Below are 21,013 nucleotides of genomic sequence, written 5' to 3'. Positions count from 1 at the left end.
TTTATAGCTTGTCGGTGATTTGGTTATTATGATGGCTGCCAGCATCATTCACTAGTCAAAGGGTTGTAGATCTCTCCATGTACACTGTACCAACAGAAGGAGCGAACATGTCCCTGGAGATATTCACAGCAACCAACCCCAGGAACTTATCCGTAACCTCTCCCGATAGGTCTGTTTTACAAAAAAAAAATTGCATTCCTCAATGATTGCTCCTGGAAATGTAAGAATAAATGGATAAGTGGATGTTACTATTCCCCGGTCAACAGGGTGTCCCTACACAGTTGACTGGACAGTGCCACACTATACAGGAACACAACCCATGGCCAAGGGGAATGGGAACGCCTAGGTGCAATTTATCTATCCATTTCCAAGACGAATAATAGAGGAACATCACAATTCAGAGTTCTAAGAAAAGGTGCTACAGAACTGTTACTAAAGCAGATTGTTCACATGAGATAGCGACAGCTAACTCTCCCGATTCTCCCATACATATGTGCGCTTGGCTGACCATAATGAACGGGGAAGGGCAGAAAGGCGATGCCAGACGACTCTGGGAGCGACTTATCCCTGAGGAAAAAAGGATTGGGCAGTTAAAAATCCAAGCAGCCCAATCCCTATCTCCCCCAACATCTGCTGTGGGAGGAGAGTCAGGAGATCCCATATACATAGTCTGGTGCAGCCAACATAAATCTAAGGCTACTTTCACACCTTCGTTAGGTGCGGATTCGTCTGGTATCTGCACAGACGGATCCGCACCTATAATGCAAACGATTGTATCTGTTCAGAACGGATCCGTTTGCATTACCATGAACAAAAATATATATATTTTTTTTTTTTTTTTTCATGATAATGCAAACGGATCCGTTTTGACTTACACTGAAAGTCAATGGGAGGCGGATCCGTTTTCAATTGCACCATATTGTGTCAGTGAAAACGGATCCGTCCCCATTGACTTACATTGTAAGTCAGGACGGATCCGTTTGGCTCCGCATCGTCAGGCGGACATCAAGACGCTGCAAGCTGCGTTTTGGTGTCCGCCTCCAGAGCGGAATGGAGGCTGAACGGAGGCAAACTGATGCATTCTGAACTGATCCTTATCCATTCCGAATGCATTGGGGCTGAACTGATCCCTTTTGGGCCGCTTGTCAGAGCCCTGAAACGGATCTCACAAGCGGACCCAGAAACGCCAGTGTGAAAGTAGCCTAATGTGTAAGGCCAGCTTAAAGCAGACATATCAGGAGAGATGAGAGGTCTTCTTCCTGCTTCCCCTCCTGTGGCACCAGCAGAATCAAACTGGCATGTACTAGAGTACGAGGAGGGTATCAAGGTAATAATGATTTAAGTAATAGAGGTATTTTAAGGCATAGCAATTCGCTTTTGCACCCGTTTCAAAATCTCTGCTTGCTTTGTGTGAATACAATCTTTCAGGCACTGAATGAAAACCTGTACTTTGCTACTCTTGTATCCAGTGTAGACAATCCTCTGTGAGCTAAACACATCAGCGCTACCAATTTCTTCCAGTTCTGGTAGTTTGCTACAATGTATCGGTGTAGATAAAGCATCAGTCTGTCAAGCTCAGGGAGAATTAGCTGATCTGGATACAACTGCAAGAAACCCTAAGGTTAGGTTCACATACCAGCAGAAAAATGAAACTCAAGCTGCGATCTCTCGGGTTTCTGCCATTTTATCAAAAGAAATAGTCCTGCAAGCTGGCGTATTTTTTTAAGCATTTAAAGTGGGGTTTTCCACGATTCTGAAATTGATGACATACTGTACCCTCAGGATAGGTCATCAGTATCAGATCAGCTGGGATTGACTCTCGGTAGCTGTTTGAGGAGCTGCTTGCAGCATACCAATCACAGCGCCAATCACTATATACTGGCAGTGTTTGGTATTGCAGCAGTGGCAGTGCTTGGCACTCACTTGAATCTGCCTAGCCTACATGACCAATGAACGTGACATCACTGGCCTAGAAAGAGGTCTCTTCAAACAGATGATCGGCGTGGGTGCCGGGAGTCGGACCCCCACCAATCTGATATTGATGATGTAGGTCATCAAAATCAAACCACTTTAAAAAATATATATGTATTCACTGACAACAGGCAGAGATCTTGAAAATGTTGGCAAATTGAAATAAATAGAATTATATTACTTTCATACTTTTTCCTTATACAATGATTAAGCTTTATAACTGACACTGAAGAAACCGAGAACGACCTAAAACCCAGATTGCCCAGCGGTCTGAGGATGCCAACCATGGCACAACAACATTCGTTACTGATTTATTATTTCTGTAAAAAGTAAGAGGGGGGGGGGGGGGGGGGGGTAGCTACAAAAATATAAAGCAGCTGGAGGTTTGCAAACCGTCAGTAAATGTAGCATCTCCTAATGGCCACGTGTTTCTCAGCCCTTTGCCAGCATACAGTGCTCTGTTTCTTCTCTAACCAGCACAGATACTCCCACCTGCATACTTGAGAATCTCCAAGCCCCGCTGCACCATCATGGTGCCAAATCCTATATACCTGACAATCCTATATACCTGACATGATGCACCTCACTCATGCACAGCATCCATGCTGCTATGGGCCAATGCTGTATACGTCACATATACAGGTCAGACTATAGAGATGTCCTCTGGCACTAGCTGTAGATGAAGATATGGTGCCTCATGGAGGCACAATACAGTGAGTGCCGACACAGCTGTGTGTGTATGGTGTGGGGATTCGCTCTGGTAGACAGGACAAGCGGACGCAGAATAGAGGCAAAGACCAGTTTGTAACTCAAAAACGTCAGTGTTTTAGTCACACTTATGGCAACAAAACAGTACGACAGTCCATTTGCAGTTTTGGTGTTCGTTCACACCTAGACAGTTCATACAGCAAAAGAGTCACCTGTTATCCTAGGTGTTAGTTCACACCCGATCGGCATTGCTCAGGACAGAGCAGACCCCCCAAACTCAGGCCTCCAGCCTAGCACACGACTTAGATCCCAATCCAGCGATTGCCAAAGCTCCTCTGTCAGAGAGAGAGAGGTAATTACCACCAGCTGACACTGCTGGCTCTTTTTTTTTATATAGGCCAGTCAAGACCCGGCCTGGAACGTGGGGAGTAGTCACCCACCAAGCACTTTGACTATTCCAGTAAGGCCCCTTTCACATGGGCGTTGCGGAAAAATGTGCGGGTGCGTTGCGGGAACACCCGCGATTTTTCCGCGCGAGTGCAAAACATTGTAATGCGTTTTGCTCTCGCGTGAGAAAAATCGCACATGTTTGGTACCCAAACCCGGTGTTCTGTAGATTGTATTATTTTCCCTTATAACATGGTTATTCTGAATACAGAATGCATAGTAAAACAGCGCTGGAGGGGTTAAAAAAAAATAAAAAAAATTTAACCTCACCTTAGTCCACTTGATCGCGTAGCCGACATCGCTTCTGTCTCCTTTGTTGAATAGGACCTGTGGTGAGCATTAATTCCAGGAACAGGACCTTTGATGATGTCACTCCGGTCATCACATGGTACGTCACATGATCTTTTACCATGGTGATTCACCATGGTAAAAGATCATGTGACGTACCATGTGATGACCGGAGTGACGTCATCAAAGGTCCTTTACCTATAATTACTGAATAGGACCTGTGGTGAGCATTAAAGGGGACAGAAGGAGATGCCGGCATCGCGATCAAGTGGATTAAGGTGAGTTAAAGGATTTTTATTATTTTTTAACCCCTCCAGCGCTGTTTTACTATGCATTCAGAATGCTATTATTTTCCCTTATAACCATGTTATAAGGGAAAATAATAATGATCGGGTCTCCATCCCGATCGTCTCCTAGCAACCATGCGTGAAAATCGCACCGCATCCGCACTTGCTTGCGGATGCTTGCGATTTTCACGCAACCCCATTTATTTCTATGGGGCTTGCGTTACGTGAAAAACGCACAAAGAGGAGCATGCTGCGATTTTCACGCAATGCACAAGTGATGCGTGAAAATCACCGCTCATGTGAACAGCCCCATAGAAATGAATGGGTCAGGATTCCGTGCGGATGCAATGCGTTCACCTCCCGCAACGCATCCGCGCGGAAAACTCGCTCGTGTGAAAGGGGCCTAAGAGTCGTCCCGGATCAGCTATTACAGCTATACTAAATAGCAAGGTGTTAAACAGCAACTGCTGCTGACACATGAAAACTGTCTCTTACTCCACTGAGGCCAGGAACCTCGGTGACACAAACCTTCCGTCAACGACGGTCCCTTGCGCCTTCCTACAATGGATGGTAACATACTGGATGTATGCGGTACAGTGTCTGAAATGGCAGTGAACCGCCACAGCCAGAGTGGCAACTTGCATTCGTTATGACTAAGGACATGTAACCCGTCCGAAATGCATCAACGAGGTGCTGGGGTGTGGTCTCCCCATGTTTCTTTATTGCTGTGAGTATTAAATAAAGACAGTTGGATTTTACATTTTTCAGTGTTTAAGACTTCTAGAATCAGACAAGATCTGTGCACAATCTTTCCCATGGCACAGGTGTGCTGGAGTTTCTTTGCTACCCATTGGCAACTTGCATAACCCCAAAAAGGGTAACATCATAGGCCATGCCTTTCACAGTTAAAAGTCACCCCATCAACCCGCTAAGCCACACTCTTCTCACAGCAAAGGCGCCAGCAAGATAAAAGAAAATTGGGTAGAGCGACTTCCACTCTTGCATCCAAAACCACCTGCCTTACATCTGTAGACCATCATATCCTCCCAACACCTTAAGGTGACCTGCGCGTGGGCCCAGCTTGCTTCTCTCACCTTCAGTCAATCACTAGAGTAACATCTCGCTCCATGACTGGCTCAGCAGAGAGTGAATAGCTTAGGCTTAGGTCAAACAGTCAAATCAGTCACAGTGACGTGTCCGCTGGCTCTAGTGACTGGAGGCGAGAGAAAGCCTCAGTCAGTTTGTGGCTGCAGTTCATGTTAACAGATGACAAGGACACCCGTCCAGACTTTGTCCTGAACAGAGGACAGGAACCCAGGAAACCGGACTGTCCGGCCTAAAGCCAGATGTTTAGCCACCCTAGCCACAGCCCATTTGCTGAACTGGTGGGAGACCCTCAACGACCATGTTGTGAGACTCCCTTACATTTCAGGACAACAAGTAGAACCTTAACAGGACTTCAAATGCAAACTGAAGCCAATGATTTCTTGAACACATCTTTGTTTATAGTCTTCTGAAAGTAACATTGATCCAGCCCCATCACTTCACATTCCCCTTGCTCAGCGTCTCATGACAGTGACCCTGCCGGCAGCCATTTTACTCCCAGAGACAGACAATCACTGTTAAACATTCACGGACAAAAACAAGCTAGGATACGTGAGCTAACACATATTTAACCCTATGCTCCGACACTGCTACTGTAGGGGCTATTAACCATGAAAGTGCAATAACCCATAGCAACAGGTATAGTAGTCAAATGTGCACGGTGGTTCTAGAACAATATAGATTATTTATCGGAGTGGAGAACATCCTCAAACTTTCGAATATACGAAGGACATTCCATGGGGCAGGAGACGCACCATAGCGGCATTACAAAAATGATAACAAAGCCATGTCATATATATGCAGTTTAGCCAGAAGCAGTAGTATGAAATACACAAAAGTCTGATAAATGGGGTCCCTGGTCATTATAGTACCTCTGTTCTTGGCAGAACCCAGCTGTAAAGATTAGCAGACCATGTTGTTCTTAGGCTACGCCATGCTCTATTAGCGTTTGTCTTTTCTTAAATTTGGGGACTTGGATGTTGCGGGGGATTCCTTGCAAGGCACCCCCTTCTTTGAGCCAGAGAATGTAGAGTTTTTAACAAAGAGCTTCTCTCGTTCTAGTGAACATCCCCCATCCATGGATTACATGGTTGGCTATTTATTTCCGTGACCAGCACAACTACAAATCCTGGAAAAACAACACCACCCGGCTGGTCACCAGGCTACCTGCAATTGAAAAAGGAAGTAGCTTACAGGAGTTATTTATTGTAATGCAACTTGTTACCAAACTCAAGTGTAGTATAGCCCTCCTAGTTGGTAGGCGAGATGTGACCTTTATTGCCCAAGGGTGCACAAATACCTCACTCCACACACTCTAAGGCCCCTTTCACACGGGCGAGTATTCCGCGCGGATGCGATGCGTGAGGTGAACGCATTGCACCCGCACTGAATCCGGACCCATTCATTTCTATGGGGCTGTGCACATGAGCGGTGATTTTCACGCATCACTTGTGCGTTGCGTGAAAATCGCAGCAAGCTCTATTTTGTGCTTTTTTCACGCAACGCAGGCCCCATAGAAGTGAATGGGGCTGCGTGAAAATCGCAAGCATCCGCAAGCAAGCGATTTTCACGCACGGTTGCTAGGAGACGATCAGGATGGGGACCCGATCATTATTATTTTCCCTTATAACATGGTTATAAGGGAAAATAATAGCATTCTGAATACAGAATGCTAAGTAAAATAGGGCTGGAGGGGTTAAAAAAAATAATAATAATAATTGAACTCGCCTTAATCCACTTGTTCGCGCAGCCGGCATCTCTTCTGTTCGCGCAGCCGCTCATCACATGGTCCATCACATGATCCATCACCATGGTAAAGGACCATGTGATGAGTGTAGTGACGTCATCAAAGGTCCTTTTCCTCACAGATGAAGACAGAAGAGATGCCGACTGTGCGAACAAGTGGATTAAGGCTAGTTAAATTTTTATTTTATTTTTTTAACCCCTCCAGTCCTATTTTACTTAGCATTACTTTCCCTTATAACCATGTTATAAGGGAAAATAATACAATCTACACAACCTTGAACCCAAACCTGAACTTCTGTGAAGAAAATCGGGTCTGGGTACCACAGTCAGTTTTTTATCACGCGCGTGCAAAACACATTGCACCCGCGCGATACAAACTGAATAACGGAACGCAATCGCAGTCAAAACTGACTGCAATTGGGTACCTACTCGCGCGGGTTTGCCGCAACGCATCCGGACACGCTGGTGTGAAAGAGGCCTAAGGGTACTTTCACACTTGCGTTGTTGGATTCCGGCAATCCGTATGCAATCCGGTTGTCATCCGGAAAAACTGATCCAGTATTTATCTTTTTCACATTTTTAAAAGGTCTGCGCATGCGCAGACTGCAAAACCAGATCCATTTTTTCAGAACAATGCCGGCATTAATGCATTTCAATGGAAAATAATGCCGGCAAGTGTTTCGGAATTTTGGACGGAGAAAAACCGTACAGTGACTGAACTGAAGACATCCTGATGCATACTGAACGGAATGCTCTCCATTCAGAATGCATTATGATAAACCTGATCAGTTTTTTTCCGGTATTGAGCCCCTAGGACGGAACTCAATACCGGAAAAGTTTAACGCAAGTGTGAAAGTACCCTAAGTTCACCATCAACCAACAAAACTAAAAACTAAGATCATCATTGCTCCAACAAAAATAGCTCTGATCCCTCAAAGCATGGACTCCAAAAAAACCTTTGAAGGTGTCTGGTAGTATCTGGCACCGACAGATTAGTTCCTATAAATTCTGTACGTTATGAGGTGAGGCCTGAAAGGATTGGTGATGTTTTTCAGCACATCTCACAGATGTTTCAGTTGGACTGAGATTGGGAAATTTGAAGTCAACACCTTGTGACAGGGTGAATTATACTCTTTAAAGACACCACTGTCTTTAATGAATACCATTACCATAAAGGGCTATACTTGGTCTGCAACAATATTTAGGTAGGTGGAATGTGTCAAAATACATTCCAGATAAATGCCAGGACCCAATGTTTCCCAGCAGAAGATCGCTCAGAGCATCACACTGCCTCTATTGGTTTCCCTTCTTCCCATAGTACATCCTGGTGCCATCTCTTCCCCAGGTAAGCAATGCACACTCACCTGGTTGTCCACATGATGCAAAAGTGAATAGGAGTCATCAAAGCAGGCCATCTCCTTCCACTGCTTTATAGCCCAATTCTGATGCTCACTGTGGATGCTTTTGGTGAGTGTTCAGTATGGGCACTGTGACAGTCTAAGGCTATGCAACAAGCTGCGATGTATTGTATGTTCTGACACCATTCTAGGATAGCCACTGTAGCATTGTGGCTGGGAAAGTACTGGAGGGGATGTATATCTCACCCAGAATGCTCGGATGGGTGAGGTAAAAGAAGCCAGTAAAGCTGGGTAGTTTCAGCAAAATGTAGTTTGCTGAGGCACTTTTATTTCAAGTGTTTTAGGGGCCTGGATTTTTATGGCATGGTGGGTAGGTTAGTAGAAAGACCCGCCGTTCCCTCCCCACTCCAGTACATTTTCTGATAGCCAGAAGTAATCCCAGGTGTAGATGCTGGGCTCATGTGAGGATAATACAGGGCTGAAATGCTCATTCAGTGTCAGATGCCTAGAAGCTGCATGACCTGTTGGCTGTGTAAAAGTTAATCTCCTGTGTGATGGATGGAAAATAAACAGTATTAGACTGTTAAACTGCTGAATCCAGTGAAATCTGTCATCACCGATCCTGTCCACACATGGACCCGCGACCACCAATATTAACTTTTTCAGCAATCTGTGCTACAGTAGCTTTTCAGTACAATCAGACAGGCTAGCCTTCACTCCTTATGTGCATCAATGAGCCTTGGGAGCCCAGAACTCTGTCTCTGGTTCACCAGTTGTCCTTCCTTGGACCACTTTTGGTAAGTACTAACCATGGATACCAGGAGGAGGTTACCTTTTATACGCTGCAGGATTCCGTGTTAGAAAATCCACAGCATGCCCTCGTTTCCGTGCTGGATGAGGTTTATAAATCCCCGTCCACATGTACTTTACTGTAACCTGCTATGGATTTCTCGTACTAAAATTCTTCAGCTATTCAGCAGAGTGTGACTTCACCCTTATCAGTGTATGTTAGCAACTGTATCTTGTATATGACGGGAAGAGCCACAAGACTGAATGCTCGCCTGCCAGCACAAACATTGCTGCTTACATAGCACCACACACAGATCGCCATCACTCGTATCAGTCTGTATCCTTAGTGAGGCCCAAGATTTCCTCCTCTACCAGACACTAGGGCCAATATCATCTGAACCTGTGTGTTTCTATTCCTCCCTATCAGTCACTTTAGTCGTAAAGTGTATCCGCCCCTTCCCGACTAGTCCTTACTGCTACAGGAGTACTAAGGACCCTCCCTGAGCCTGGCTTCATACTTCGGACAGATCCCTAGAAGGAATGTACAATCTTCTGCACTGGGAAACAGATCCGCAGCTCATGCCAACCACATTTGTAATGTCAAACAGTGTTTACGAGATCCGTGCTGTCTGGTAATAAAAAGGGAGCTCCGAGCGTCTGTGTACTTCAGCACTGTGGTCAGGGTGGCACGGATTATGAGCCGCAAATAGCAGGGCACAACACCACGCACCCTTTAATGACCACACAGGCCTAGATTAGGACAAATCCACCAGTTAGATAGCCAATGCGCTAAAAATGTGCTAACCTCTATGAGAGTTCCCGCAAGGTCACATTTATTGCCCACAGTGCAGCTGAAAACCGCGCCGTCACATAAGTTTTACCGCAAATCTGAAAAGTTTTCAAAGCAACCTCACGCACTCAACCTGTTCTACAATCCTCCTCTTGCACACAAACGTTTTTTTTTTTCCATTTTACGTTCCGTTTTTTGCGTTCTGTAAACGGAACCATTCATTTCAATGGATCTGCAAAAAAAAAAAAGAAGTTACTCCATATGCCTTCCGTTTCTGTATTTCTGTTTTTCCGTTCCGTTCAAAGATAGAACATGTCCTATTATTGTCCGCATAACGGACAAGGATAGTACTGTTCTATCAGGAACCAGCTGTTCCATTCCGCAAAAAACATAATGCACGCGGACGTCATCCGTATTTTTTGCGGATCATTTTTTTTGCGGACCGCAAAATTCTGAGAAAGCCATACGGTCATGTGCAAGAGGCCTAAGTGTGTATGCTGGGAGTTGTAGTGTCACAGCACCTGATCCCTGGTCTAGATGAACACAGACCGTATGTACATAATGAAGCCTACAAGGACCTAGAGGCACTCTGTGTGCATGCCATGATATGGTGACTGTGTGTGGCACTACATTGCCTCCTTCCACAGATTCTGTATGAATTATTAAAGGGTTGTGCCAAGTTTAGAAGTTCTCACCCATCTACAGGATAGGGGATAACTAACTGAAGAATGGGGGTCCGACCGTTGGGACTCAAACCGATCCTGAGAATGGGGGTACTATTCCCCCGATCTGATGGTGCGGCAGGTCAAATGCTGTACTCTGCTATCTCGGGCGGTCCCATAGAGAATGAATGGAGTAGCAGGTCCTTGCTGGCCTGGACTTCCTGGTCCAGGAAATGGCAGGAGATGTGTACGCTTCTCAGGCAGTGACTGGCTGAGCAGGCATTTCTTGTATGTTGACATGGGAAAAGGAAGTGGAGACTATGGGTGACCTGGGAAGCATCAGAAGGACAGCGGCAGGGGGAATCAGTGAGAAAGGTTTTGTATTTTTTTTTTTTAACCCACTGTGCCCCTTTTCAAAAGGGAAAGGCAACCCCTTTAAAGGAAAGTCACAAGTCAAATGACATGCCCCATCCAACCTAGTTTGGCATGTAAGGTACCATTCCATAATCTTACAAATGATGTGAATTAGGGCTCATGCACACATCCGTTACCCAGCCGTGCCCATATTGCGGCATGGATCCGCAATCCGGAAGGAGCTTCCATGGGGTTTCTCCCTGTGCCTCTGCACCGCAAAAAAATAGAACCTGTTCTATTTTTTTGTGGTGTGGACAGACCCATTCAAGTTGAATCCGCAAGGATGTTTTGCCCGGGCATTGGGTACCGCAAACTGTAGTCCCCAATGCACGGAGCGGCCGAGCAACGGCCGTGTGCATGAGCCCTTAATGACCCTTCAATTCCCTTTCAAGCCACGTGCACAAATTTCCGTGGAGATTTCTGTGCGTTTCTGCAGCATATCCGCACTAAAATCCGCAATGTCTAACAGTGTTTCTTGGTGCGGATTTGATGCGGTTTTGCCGCAGCTCTCACCCTTTTCCATCCGCAGCTAAGACTGCAAACATATTTGACATTCTGCGGAATTAAAAATCTACAATGCAGGTCCATTTCTGCACAGATAAAATCTTCAAAGTACACGAGATTTCGCTCTGAAAAAATGCACGTATTCCACAACGTGTGGAAATTGACCTGCGATGCGGGTGTATGGATTTAGGGAAACTTCATATCAAAATATGCAACACATGTGGTCTTGTCAGGGCCTATGGTGTGTTTTGTGACACTTTCCTTCACTTGGTTGCCCATGGCAACGTGTGGTGTTGTGTGCATGTGGTGGCAGTGTCTCAGCCCTATGGCTGATCCCCAGGACATGGTTGCCACGCATGCCGTTGCCCGCGGCAGCACGTGAAGTGTGTGTTTATGTGTGTACTTCCCCTTTAAGTGGCCGTCTTCCCTTGCCTTGTGTTGGAAGGGTTAACTCCCTTCTGTGTGTGTGATCACCTGGTGTGTCTGAGTGTGGGTGTGGCTACTTTGGGCTATAAAGCCTCTGCTGTTTTCAGTTAGCTGAGGGGTCCTTCAGTCATGGTTGCTGGAGATGGCCTCCTGTTATACCATCTGCCAGTGGGGGCCACCCTTGTGGTCATAGGTTTATGTTATGAATATGTTTGTTTGGTCTTTATTCTTTGCAGCTTATGGTCCTGGGTTCCTGTGTGATGTGTGGTGTGTCCGTTTGTGTTGTTGTGGACAGCAGCACTTGCACAGGGGTTCCAGGCTTTGTGTCTGTGGCAGGTACCTGCCATTGCCATAAGTTGTATATGTTCCCCCTTCCATGCAGCTTGGCCAGTGAGACTCCTGTTCCTCCATATCCAGAAGGAACAGGTCGTCTTACCCTGCTCTTAGTTTAGGGCCACCCTGAGGGCTAGCAGGGACTTCAAGGTTCCGGAGCATGAGCCCTCCTACCATCAAGGTTGGCTCATGCAGCTAGGAGTCAGGGTCAGATTAGGGATGCGGTAGGAGGTGACCTGCTCCCTAATTCTGTGGTCCTGGCCAAGTAGCGACCTACCATCTCCTGGCATCGCACGGCTGAGGGTTTTCCCCATCCTCAGCCGTGACAGGATTTTGGTGTGAAAACTGCACGAAAAAACCACAAACTACACTCCTATGCGCATGTAGCCTTAAATGGGTTTTCCAAAACTTCAGATACTGATGACCTATCCTGAGGAGCGTCCGACACCCGGGACTGGTTGGGATCCCAGGTGTCGGACCCCACCAATCAGATACTGATGGCCTATCCTGAGGAGCGTCCGACACCCGGGACTGGTTGGGATCCCAGGTGTCGGACCCCACCAATCAGATACTGATGACCCATCCTCAGGAGGCTGCGACAGATACTTTTTCTTGGCAAACCCTTTTAAGGCCTCCTGCACACGACCGTAGGTGTCCTGTTGCCGTATTGCGGACCGCATATGCGGATACCCAATACACGGTCACCGTTCCGTGTGCATTCCGCATCACGGATGCGGACCCATTGACTTGAATGGGTCCGCAAATCTAGAGATGCGGAACGGAAGCACAAAACGGAACACTACAGAAGCAGTACGGAGTGTTTCTGTGGGGTTTCGTTCCGTAAAAAGACAGAACTTGCTCTATCTTTTTGCGGAACGGACCGATCACAGACCTCATTCAATGGGGTCGCGATCCGCATGCGGCTGGCCCATGGTCGGTGCCCATGCATTGCGGACCACAATTTCGCGGTCTGCAGCACGGGCAGCACATGTTCGTGTGCAGGAGGCCTAAGGGCTCGTTCACACGAACGTGTAATGCCCGTTGCCGTATTGCGGACCACATTTGCTGATCCGCAATACACGGGCACTGTTCCGTGGCCATTCCGCATCACGGATGCGGACCCATTCATTTCAATGGGTCCGCAAATCCGGAGATGCGGAACGGAAGAACGGAACACTATGGAGCGCTTTCTGGGGTTCCATTCCGTGCTTCCGTACCGCAAAAAGATAGAACTTGCTCTATCTTTTTGCGGAACGGAAGGATCGCAGACCTATTCAAGTGAATGGGTCTGCGATCCCCATGCGCCTGCCACACGGACGTGAACGAGCCCTAATGCTGTACTCAGTACTGACACAGGGGAAAAAAAAGCATAAGAAAAATGAAGAATAAATAAAATGTATTTCTTCTGAAGATGATCAGCAACATTTCTAAGGACAACTCACCAGGGACTGTCAATCTAAATTAGGAAGCCTTGGCGACCATGTAATCTATTCAGTGGTGGAATATAATCTGGTAGTGTGTGGGTGTAGTAGTGTGTATATATGTGTGGGAATGTAAGGTCAGGTCTGCAATGACTGAATCGCTTAAAACAGCCAATGCACATTCCTGCCCATCAACACCGCTCCGAGATGCTAGGAGGAGAGGGGCCGGGGCACAGCGACCCAGCTGTTAGGAAGGGCAGGCCAGCATCAAATCTCTAAAGCCCCTCAGACCACTTCCATGAGCCAGGCCCTGTCACTAACCAGCGACAAGAGATTTAAATCTGGAAAGTTGTGTGTAACCGTACCCATAGGCTGGGTTCATAACTAGATCCATCCCTGACTATAAGGGCACGGCCACAAGTGGATCATAAATGGAGAGAAAGTATAAGGCCCCTTTCACACGACTGTATGGCTTTTTCAGTGTTTTGCGGGCCGTTTTTAACGGATCCGTTTTTTCCATTTTTTGTTTCAGAAGTGTTTCCGGTTCCGTTCCATTTTTCCGTTTGTTTTAAATTTTTTGCGGAACGGAAACGGAAGCATGGCATATACAGTATACAGTAATTACATAGAAAAATTGGGCTGGGCATAACATTTTCAATAGATGGTTCTGCAAAAACGATTCTGTATGTATTCCAGTTTTTTTGCGGACCCATTGACTTGGTCCTCTTGCACACAACCGTATGCATTTTGCGGTCCGCAAGAAACGGATGACATCCGTGTGCATTCCGTATTTTGCGGAACGGAACAGCTGGCCCTTCATAGAACAGTACTATCCTGGTCTGTAATGCGGACAATAATAGGACATGTTCTATTTTTTTGCGGAACGGAAATACGAACATATGGAAATGGAATGCACACGGACTAACTTCCGTTTTTTTTGCGGACCCATTGAAGTGAATGCTTCCGCATACGGTCCACAAAAAAAAAAACGGAATGGACACGGAAAGAAAATATGTTCGTGTGCAAGAGGCCTTGAATGGAGCCACGGAACGTGATTTGCGCACAATAATACGACATGTTCTATCCTTGAACGGAAAAACGGAAATATGGAAACGTTCATGTGCAAGAGGCCTAAAGGACATATATATAACTCACTCCTGGTTTTAGTTTCCAAAACCGCTTTTGGAAACGTCACTGGCCGTACCCTTACACTGCTCCGGGTTTCCATCATGGTGTCTATCATTTTACCGGAGAAATTAGTGCAGCATGCTGGGCTATATTGTCCACCATTTTTACAGCATCTACACCAATGGCTCCTAAGGGAGAATACAACGCAGGTAAGATTTTCCCCGGGCAGGATCCGCAGCCAGAGTTCCCACTGACATGGGTAGGATGAAAACCATCTCAAAATATGAGTGAGAATAAAAACCGCATCCTAAAAAACCACGGAGAACCCTCAATCAGATTCCGCATCATGTTTGAACATACCCTTGGGGCTCTTTCACACGAGAGAGTGTTACGTCCGGAAGCGATGCGGGTAGTGAACACATAGCATCCGGACTGAATCCTGACCCATTCATTTCAATAGGTCTGTTCATTCTTTATGCATCATCTCTGCGTTCCGGAAAAATCGCAGCATCTTCTATATTGTGCGTTTTTCATGCAGCTCTGGCTCCATAGATGTGAATGGGGCTTGTGTAAAAACTGAAGGCATCCGGATGCAATGTGTTTTAACTGATGGTTGCTTGGAGAGGTAGATTATTCTTCAGTTTTTCTTCATGCGCGTGAAAAAACGCATCAAAAACTGATTGCATCCGCGTGGAAAAATCGCACACACTGAATGCAATCGCAGAGAAAACTGATTAAGGGCTCATGCACACGACAGTATTTTGCGTTCCGTATATGGACCGTATTTTGATTCCGTATACGGAACCATTAATTTCAATGGGTCCGCAAAAGATGCGGACAGCACTCTGTGTGCTGTCCGCATCCGTTGCGTGACCCCGCAAAAATTATGAGACGTCCTATTCTTGTCCGTTTTGCAGACAAGAATAGGCATCTCTATAATGGGCCTCCTGTTCCGTTCCGCAAATTGCAGAAGGCACACGGGCGGCATCCGTTTTTTTGCGGATCCGCAATTTGCGGACCGCAAAAAACGGCACGGTCGTGCGCATGAGCCCTAAACTTGTGTGCAAAACCATCAGTTTTTTCCTGAAAAGTTCCTGACACAATCCATATGGCTCGTGTAAAAGAGGACATCTCCGACAATGGGGGTATATCGGTAGAATATGCCCCCAGCGTCTGATAAGTGTGGGTCCCATCGCTGGGACCCGCACCTACACTGAGTACGGAGGCCGAAAGTTGTGGAGGGTGCACTGTGCATGCGCAGCCGCCCTCCATTCATTTCTATGGGGCCGCCGGAAATAGCCGGGAGCAGTGGCCACACAAGCGCGGTGTGGTCAAATTCACTACTACGGGGAGAGCGCCTGGTGGTGGCCGCACCACGGAAAAAACACGGTCCTCCATGCACTACAGAAAAAAATCCACAGCGTAAGGCCTAATGCACACGACCGTATGTATTTTGCAGTCAGCAAAAACGGTGTGCATTCCATATTTTGCAGAACGGAAACGTAATGCGGACAATAATAGAACATATCTTTTTGCAGAACGGACATACCGAAATAGAATGTACACGGAGTAACTTCCGTTTTTTTGTGAACCCATTGAAATGAATGGTTCCGCATACGGTCTGCAAAAAAAACCGGAATGGAAACGGAAAGAAAATCCGTTTGTGTGCATGAGCCCTTAGTCTGGGTTCACAAGTGACTGATTAGCTGCGGATTTTGGAACTGCGTGTTTTTGTCGCCGATTTTGTTCCAGAAACGCTGTAGATTAGACGACGTTTTATTCTTTGTACTGCAAAGGGTGAAATCCGCAGCATTAACGGACACGCTGCAGATTTAAAATCCGCACCACAGGTGACTGAGAATTGCTGAAAGCTCATTCACTCTGCTGGTACTGTACAACGCTGCAGATTTGGCACACAAAAAAACGTGACAGCAAATCCGCAGCTAATCAGTCACGTGTGAACCCAGCCTAAATTCTCTGGTCATAAATTAGGTGCACCTCCAGCAGTCTGTGCACCTGGAGTAAAAAGCACTCGGGCCCCGGACTGGAGTCGTTTTACTCCTCTTTTACACTTGCTTCAGTAAAAGGAAACTTGCCGAAGCCCCAGCCGCACGGTGTAAAAACGCCACCAGTCAAAATATTGTCGCACAAGTGTTTAAAAAAAAATCTAAATACTTGGTTTTGGCAAAAACTGCCATAGCGCTCGTTGTAAATGGTTCTGAAGCAATTCCATATGTAACACGCCGCCTCTTATGAGTCTTCTAATGGGGCAGCTCTTGGCACTTCAGCATGGGCACAGCGAGGGTGTGTACCACCTCCTGCAAGGCATCGCACTCCAAAACACAGACAGATCTCATGGACAGATGGTCAGCAAGTGACGTAAATAAGGACACAATGACATGGGCGCATCTGTGGTGCCCAACATAATATACAGAAGAAAAACTGAAAATATCAGGAGTAAATGCTTCCTCAAAAAGATAGGATGCTAGCTTCTCCCGCTATGTACAGAAGAACATCAGGGCGACAGTGGCGGTAATGAAGACGAGCCAACGCAAACACACCCGATACGTGTAAAGGGCTTGTCCTGGATTTTTATAGGGATCGACCGACACCCCCACCCATCATCTCCACAGCGCCATCCATTGTGTAGTGGACAGAGCTGGGTACTGCTGCTCTCATTCACCTCAATGGCAGCAGCACTGCGGTTCCCAGTCCTCTATACAGTGGATGGAGCGGTACAGTGAAGGCGCCAGGGCTGCTCCAGAACAGATAATGGGTGGGAGGGGGGGGTGCAGGAGTCGGACCCCCACCGATCAGATATTGATGTCCTATCTTGAGGATGATCAATATAAAAGTCCTGGACAACCACTTTTGGGTTGGATCCACACATGCAGTTTTCGTGGCTGTTGTTTTACAGTCAAAGCCAGGAGTGGGATATACAGTCAGGTCCATAAATATTGGGACATCGACACAATTCTAACATTTTTGGCTCTATACACCACCACAATGAATTTGAAATGAAACAAACAAGATGTGCTTTAACTGCAGACTGTCAGCTTTAATTTGAGGGTATTTACATCCAAATCAGGTGAACGGTGCAGGAATTACAACAGTTTGCATATGTGCCTCCCACTTGTTAAGGGACCAAAGGTAATGAGACAGAATAATAATCATAAATCAAACTTTCACTTTTTAATACTTGGTTGCAAATCCTTTGCAGTCAATTACAGCCTGAAGTCTGGAACGCATAGACATCACCAGACGCTGGGTTTCATCCCTGGTGATGCTCTGCCGGGCCTCTACTGCAACTGTCTTCAGTTCCTGCTTGTTCTTGGGGCATTTTCCCTTCAGTTTTGTCTTCAGCAAGTGAAATGCATGCTCAATCGGATTCAGGTCAGGTGATCGACTTGGCCATTGCATAAAATTCCACTTCTTTCCCTTAAAAAACTCTTTGGTTGCTTTTGCAGTATGCTTTGGGTCATTGTCCATCTGCACTGTGAAGCGCTGTCCAATGAGTTCTGAAGCATTTGGCTGAATATGAGCAGATAATATTGCCCGAAACACTTCATAATTCATCCTGCTGCTTTTGTCAGCAGTCATATCATCAATAAATACAAGAGAACCAGTTCCATTGGCACCCATACATGCCCACGCCATGGCACTACCACCACCATGCTTTATTGATGAGGTGGTATGCTTAGGATCATGAGCAGTTCCTTTCCTTCTCCATACTCTTCTCTTCCCATCACTCTGGTACAAGTTGATCTTGGTCTCATCTGTCCATAGGATGTTGTTCCAGAACTGTGAAGGGTTTTTTAGACGTTGTTTGGCAAACTCTAATCTGGCCTTCCTGTTTTTGAGTCTCACCAATGGTTTACATCTTGTGGTGAACCCTCTGTATTCACTCTGGTGAAGTTTTCTCTTGATTGTTGACTTTGACACACATACACCTACCTCCTGGAGAATGTTCTTGATCTGGCCAACTGTTGTGAAGGGTGTTTTCTTCACCAGGGAAAGAATTCTTCGGTCATCCACCACAGTTGTTTTCCGTGGTCTTCCGGGTCTTTTGGTGTTGCTGAACTCACCGATGCGTTCCTTCTTTTTAAGAATGTTCCAAACAGTTGTTTTGGCCGCGCCTAATGTTTTTGCTATCTCTCTGATGGGTTTGTTGTGTTTTTTCAGCCTAATGATGGCTTGCTTCACTGATAGTGACAGCTCTTTGGATCTCATCTTGAGAGTTGACAGCAACAGATTTCAAATGCAAATAGCACACTTGAAATGAACTCTGGGACTTTTATCTGCTCATTGTAATTGGGATAATGAGGGAATAACACACACCTGGCCATGGAACAGCTGAGAAGCCAATTGTCCCATTACTTTTGGTCCCTTAACAAGTGGGAGGCACATATGCAAACTGTTGTGATTCCTGCACCGTTCACCTGATTTAGATGTAAATACCCTCAAATTAAAGCTGACAGTCTGCAGTTAAAGCACATCTTGTTTGTTTCATTTCAAATCCATTGTGGTGGTGTATAGAGCCAAAAATGTTAGAATTGTGTCGATGTCCCAATATTTATGGACCTGACTGTATATGGGGAAAAGGATCCAAAGAACATCTGCTTCCAAAATGGAACCTCCATCTGCCTGTGTGATTCCTGCCTTCTGACCCCATCACTGGTTACCTCCACCTACCTGCCCAGCCCTCTGACTCCATCACTGGTCACCTCTACCTGCCTGCCCAGCGCTCTGACCCCATCCGTGGTCACCTCTACCTGCCTGCCAAGCCTTCTGACCCCATCACTGGTCACCTCCACTTACCTGCCCAGCCCTCTGACCCCATCACTGGTCACCTCCACCTACCTGCCTAGCCTTCAATGAGCCTGGCACTTTCACAGCCCAATGATATCACTCCCCCATCTTACTGACATCCCCCAACCCCTGCAGGGGGCAAGCACATCACCCCAACACTGAGCTGTATGCCGGGGAGGCAGGGGTTAATGTGCGCTCGGAGTTAACCCTGTCACTGCCCGGGAACCACTACTTCCTCCCGGGAACCTGCGGCGGACGGTACCTTCTTCCTGGCTCCAGGGCTGAGGCAGAGTTTGCTGGCTCGGCAGCCCATGCCTGCGCCCGGGGTTTGCAGCCAGCGGTGCTCCTCACATCTTGCCCCGTTGCTTGTTCCTCCTGTGGCCGCTCCGTCTCCTCCTCAGTAAACCTGCTCCTCACAAACTTCAGACGATACAAAACTATTGTGGCCGTAATTACCAGAAGAGCCGCGCAGCGGAGGCTGGAGGGAGGGCCCCAGGTGACAGCTGCTGCTCCTAGAGATATATATATGGATAGATATGTATATATAGCTATATTCCAGTATAATAACCCTGGCACTGGGTCTCTGGCAATGCCAAGGGATTTAGGCTATGCGACAAAAAGGGCACAACTACATTGTAACATGTGTCCTGTGACATTAATAATGATAGTCAATGGTGTCGCACAAAAAAACAACTTGGATGGATTGTTTGAGACTGTCGTGTCGACAACATTGACAGTCGTTATAAACAATGGAGTGCAACGCATGTCGTTGCTTCCGAGACAAAGTGCGGTGTAATAAACAGGAAGGGGCGCTCGCATGGAGTTCCATCTCCTCTGCAAATCGCTAATCGGCGGGGGTCCCGGGTGTCAGACCCCCGCTATGCAGATATTTAGGATCTATCCTGAGGATAGGTAATCAATATAAATCGCTGCGCAACCCCTTTAAAGCTATTTCACTTGAACATATCCGAAAAGTTTGCATTCTGGGTTTTTTACTGATTCCCATCAACAGAAATGGCTTATCTGAAACACAAAAAGATAACAGAATACGACATGTGCAGATCAGGCACAGGGATCCGAAAAACCAAAAAATGTGTGAATGGCCCCATTAACTGGTATTGTTCTCTTTTTAACAGATTGCACATGGAAGAAAACTTTTGTGTGAATAAGGGACTGGCGAAGATCACACATGGCAGATTTGTTGTAGAAAGTTCGGTGATTGCTCCATTCAAACACTACTCACAAAAAGTTAGGGATATTTGGCTTTCAGGTGAAATTTATGAAAAAGCCACAGTGATATTAGATCATGAAAGTAGGGCATTTAAGTAGAAGCATGCAATGGTGATTTCATCATCTCAAAGAATGTATTGGAACTAAAGCCTACAACAGTCGTGGGTATGTAATGCCCCAGAGTGGCATTACCACTTCTTCACCCCGCTACTGTCTTTAATGGGCTAATATAATGTAATCTTATATATTTTGTTCAGGTCCACTACACTGTGCATTCCTAATCTGTTTGTAACTGTTATGTTCAAATGTAATGTGCCTGGTTCACCAGCAGGTGGCAGCAAATATGGCAGAGCTACAGTTAGGTCGAATGGACCATTCCATTCTAACAACCCCTCCCCCCCCCCCTCTAGGGAGGAGTGGGCGAATCCCACCTCTTGCAGGAAGGGTGGGGATCAGTTTTAGTTAGTCTAGCTTACTCCCTGCTAGGGGAAGGAGGGTGTGCTGGGCATGTCTCTGCTGGACATCCCAAGCACCGTCAGCTTTGCTTGATGTGGAGGCCACAGCTTAAAGCCTCAGGAGCCAGGAGGAGAGTTAAGAG

At 46.5% G+C, this 21,013-nt stretch overlaps 1 protein-coding gene across 1 annotated transcript in view; it reads right to left on the bottom strand.

The window, feature by feature from the left end:
* Positions 1-19,615, bottom strand: part of CCDC69 (coiled-coil domain containing 69) — a 50,027-nt gene extending 30,412 nt beyond the window's left edge. The window contains exon 1 of the mRNA XM_040440350.1: positions 19,448-19,615. Coding sequence (XP_040296284.1) covers positions 19,448-19,498 — 51 coding nt within the window. The 5' untranslated portion in view covers positions 19,499-19,615. The remainder of the gene's footprint in view (positions 1-19,447) is intronic.
* Positions 19,616-21,013: the final 1,398 nt, after the last annotated feature.

Source organism: Bufo bufo, chromosome 1 (genome assembly GCF_905171765.1).
Source record: "Bufo bufo chromosome 1, aBufBuf1.1, whole genome shotgun sequence".
NCBI lineage: Eukaryota > Metazoa > Chordata > Amphibia > Anura > Bufonidae > Bufo > Bufo bufo.
Note: the sequence above shows the minus strand (reverse complement) of the source record. Positions and strands in the feature narration are given on the sequence as shown.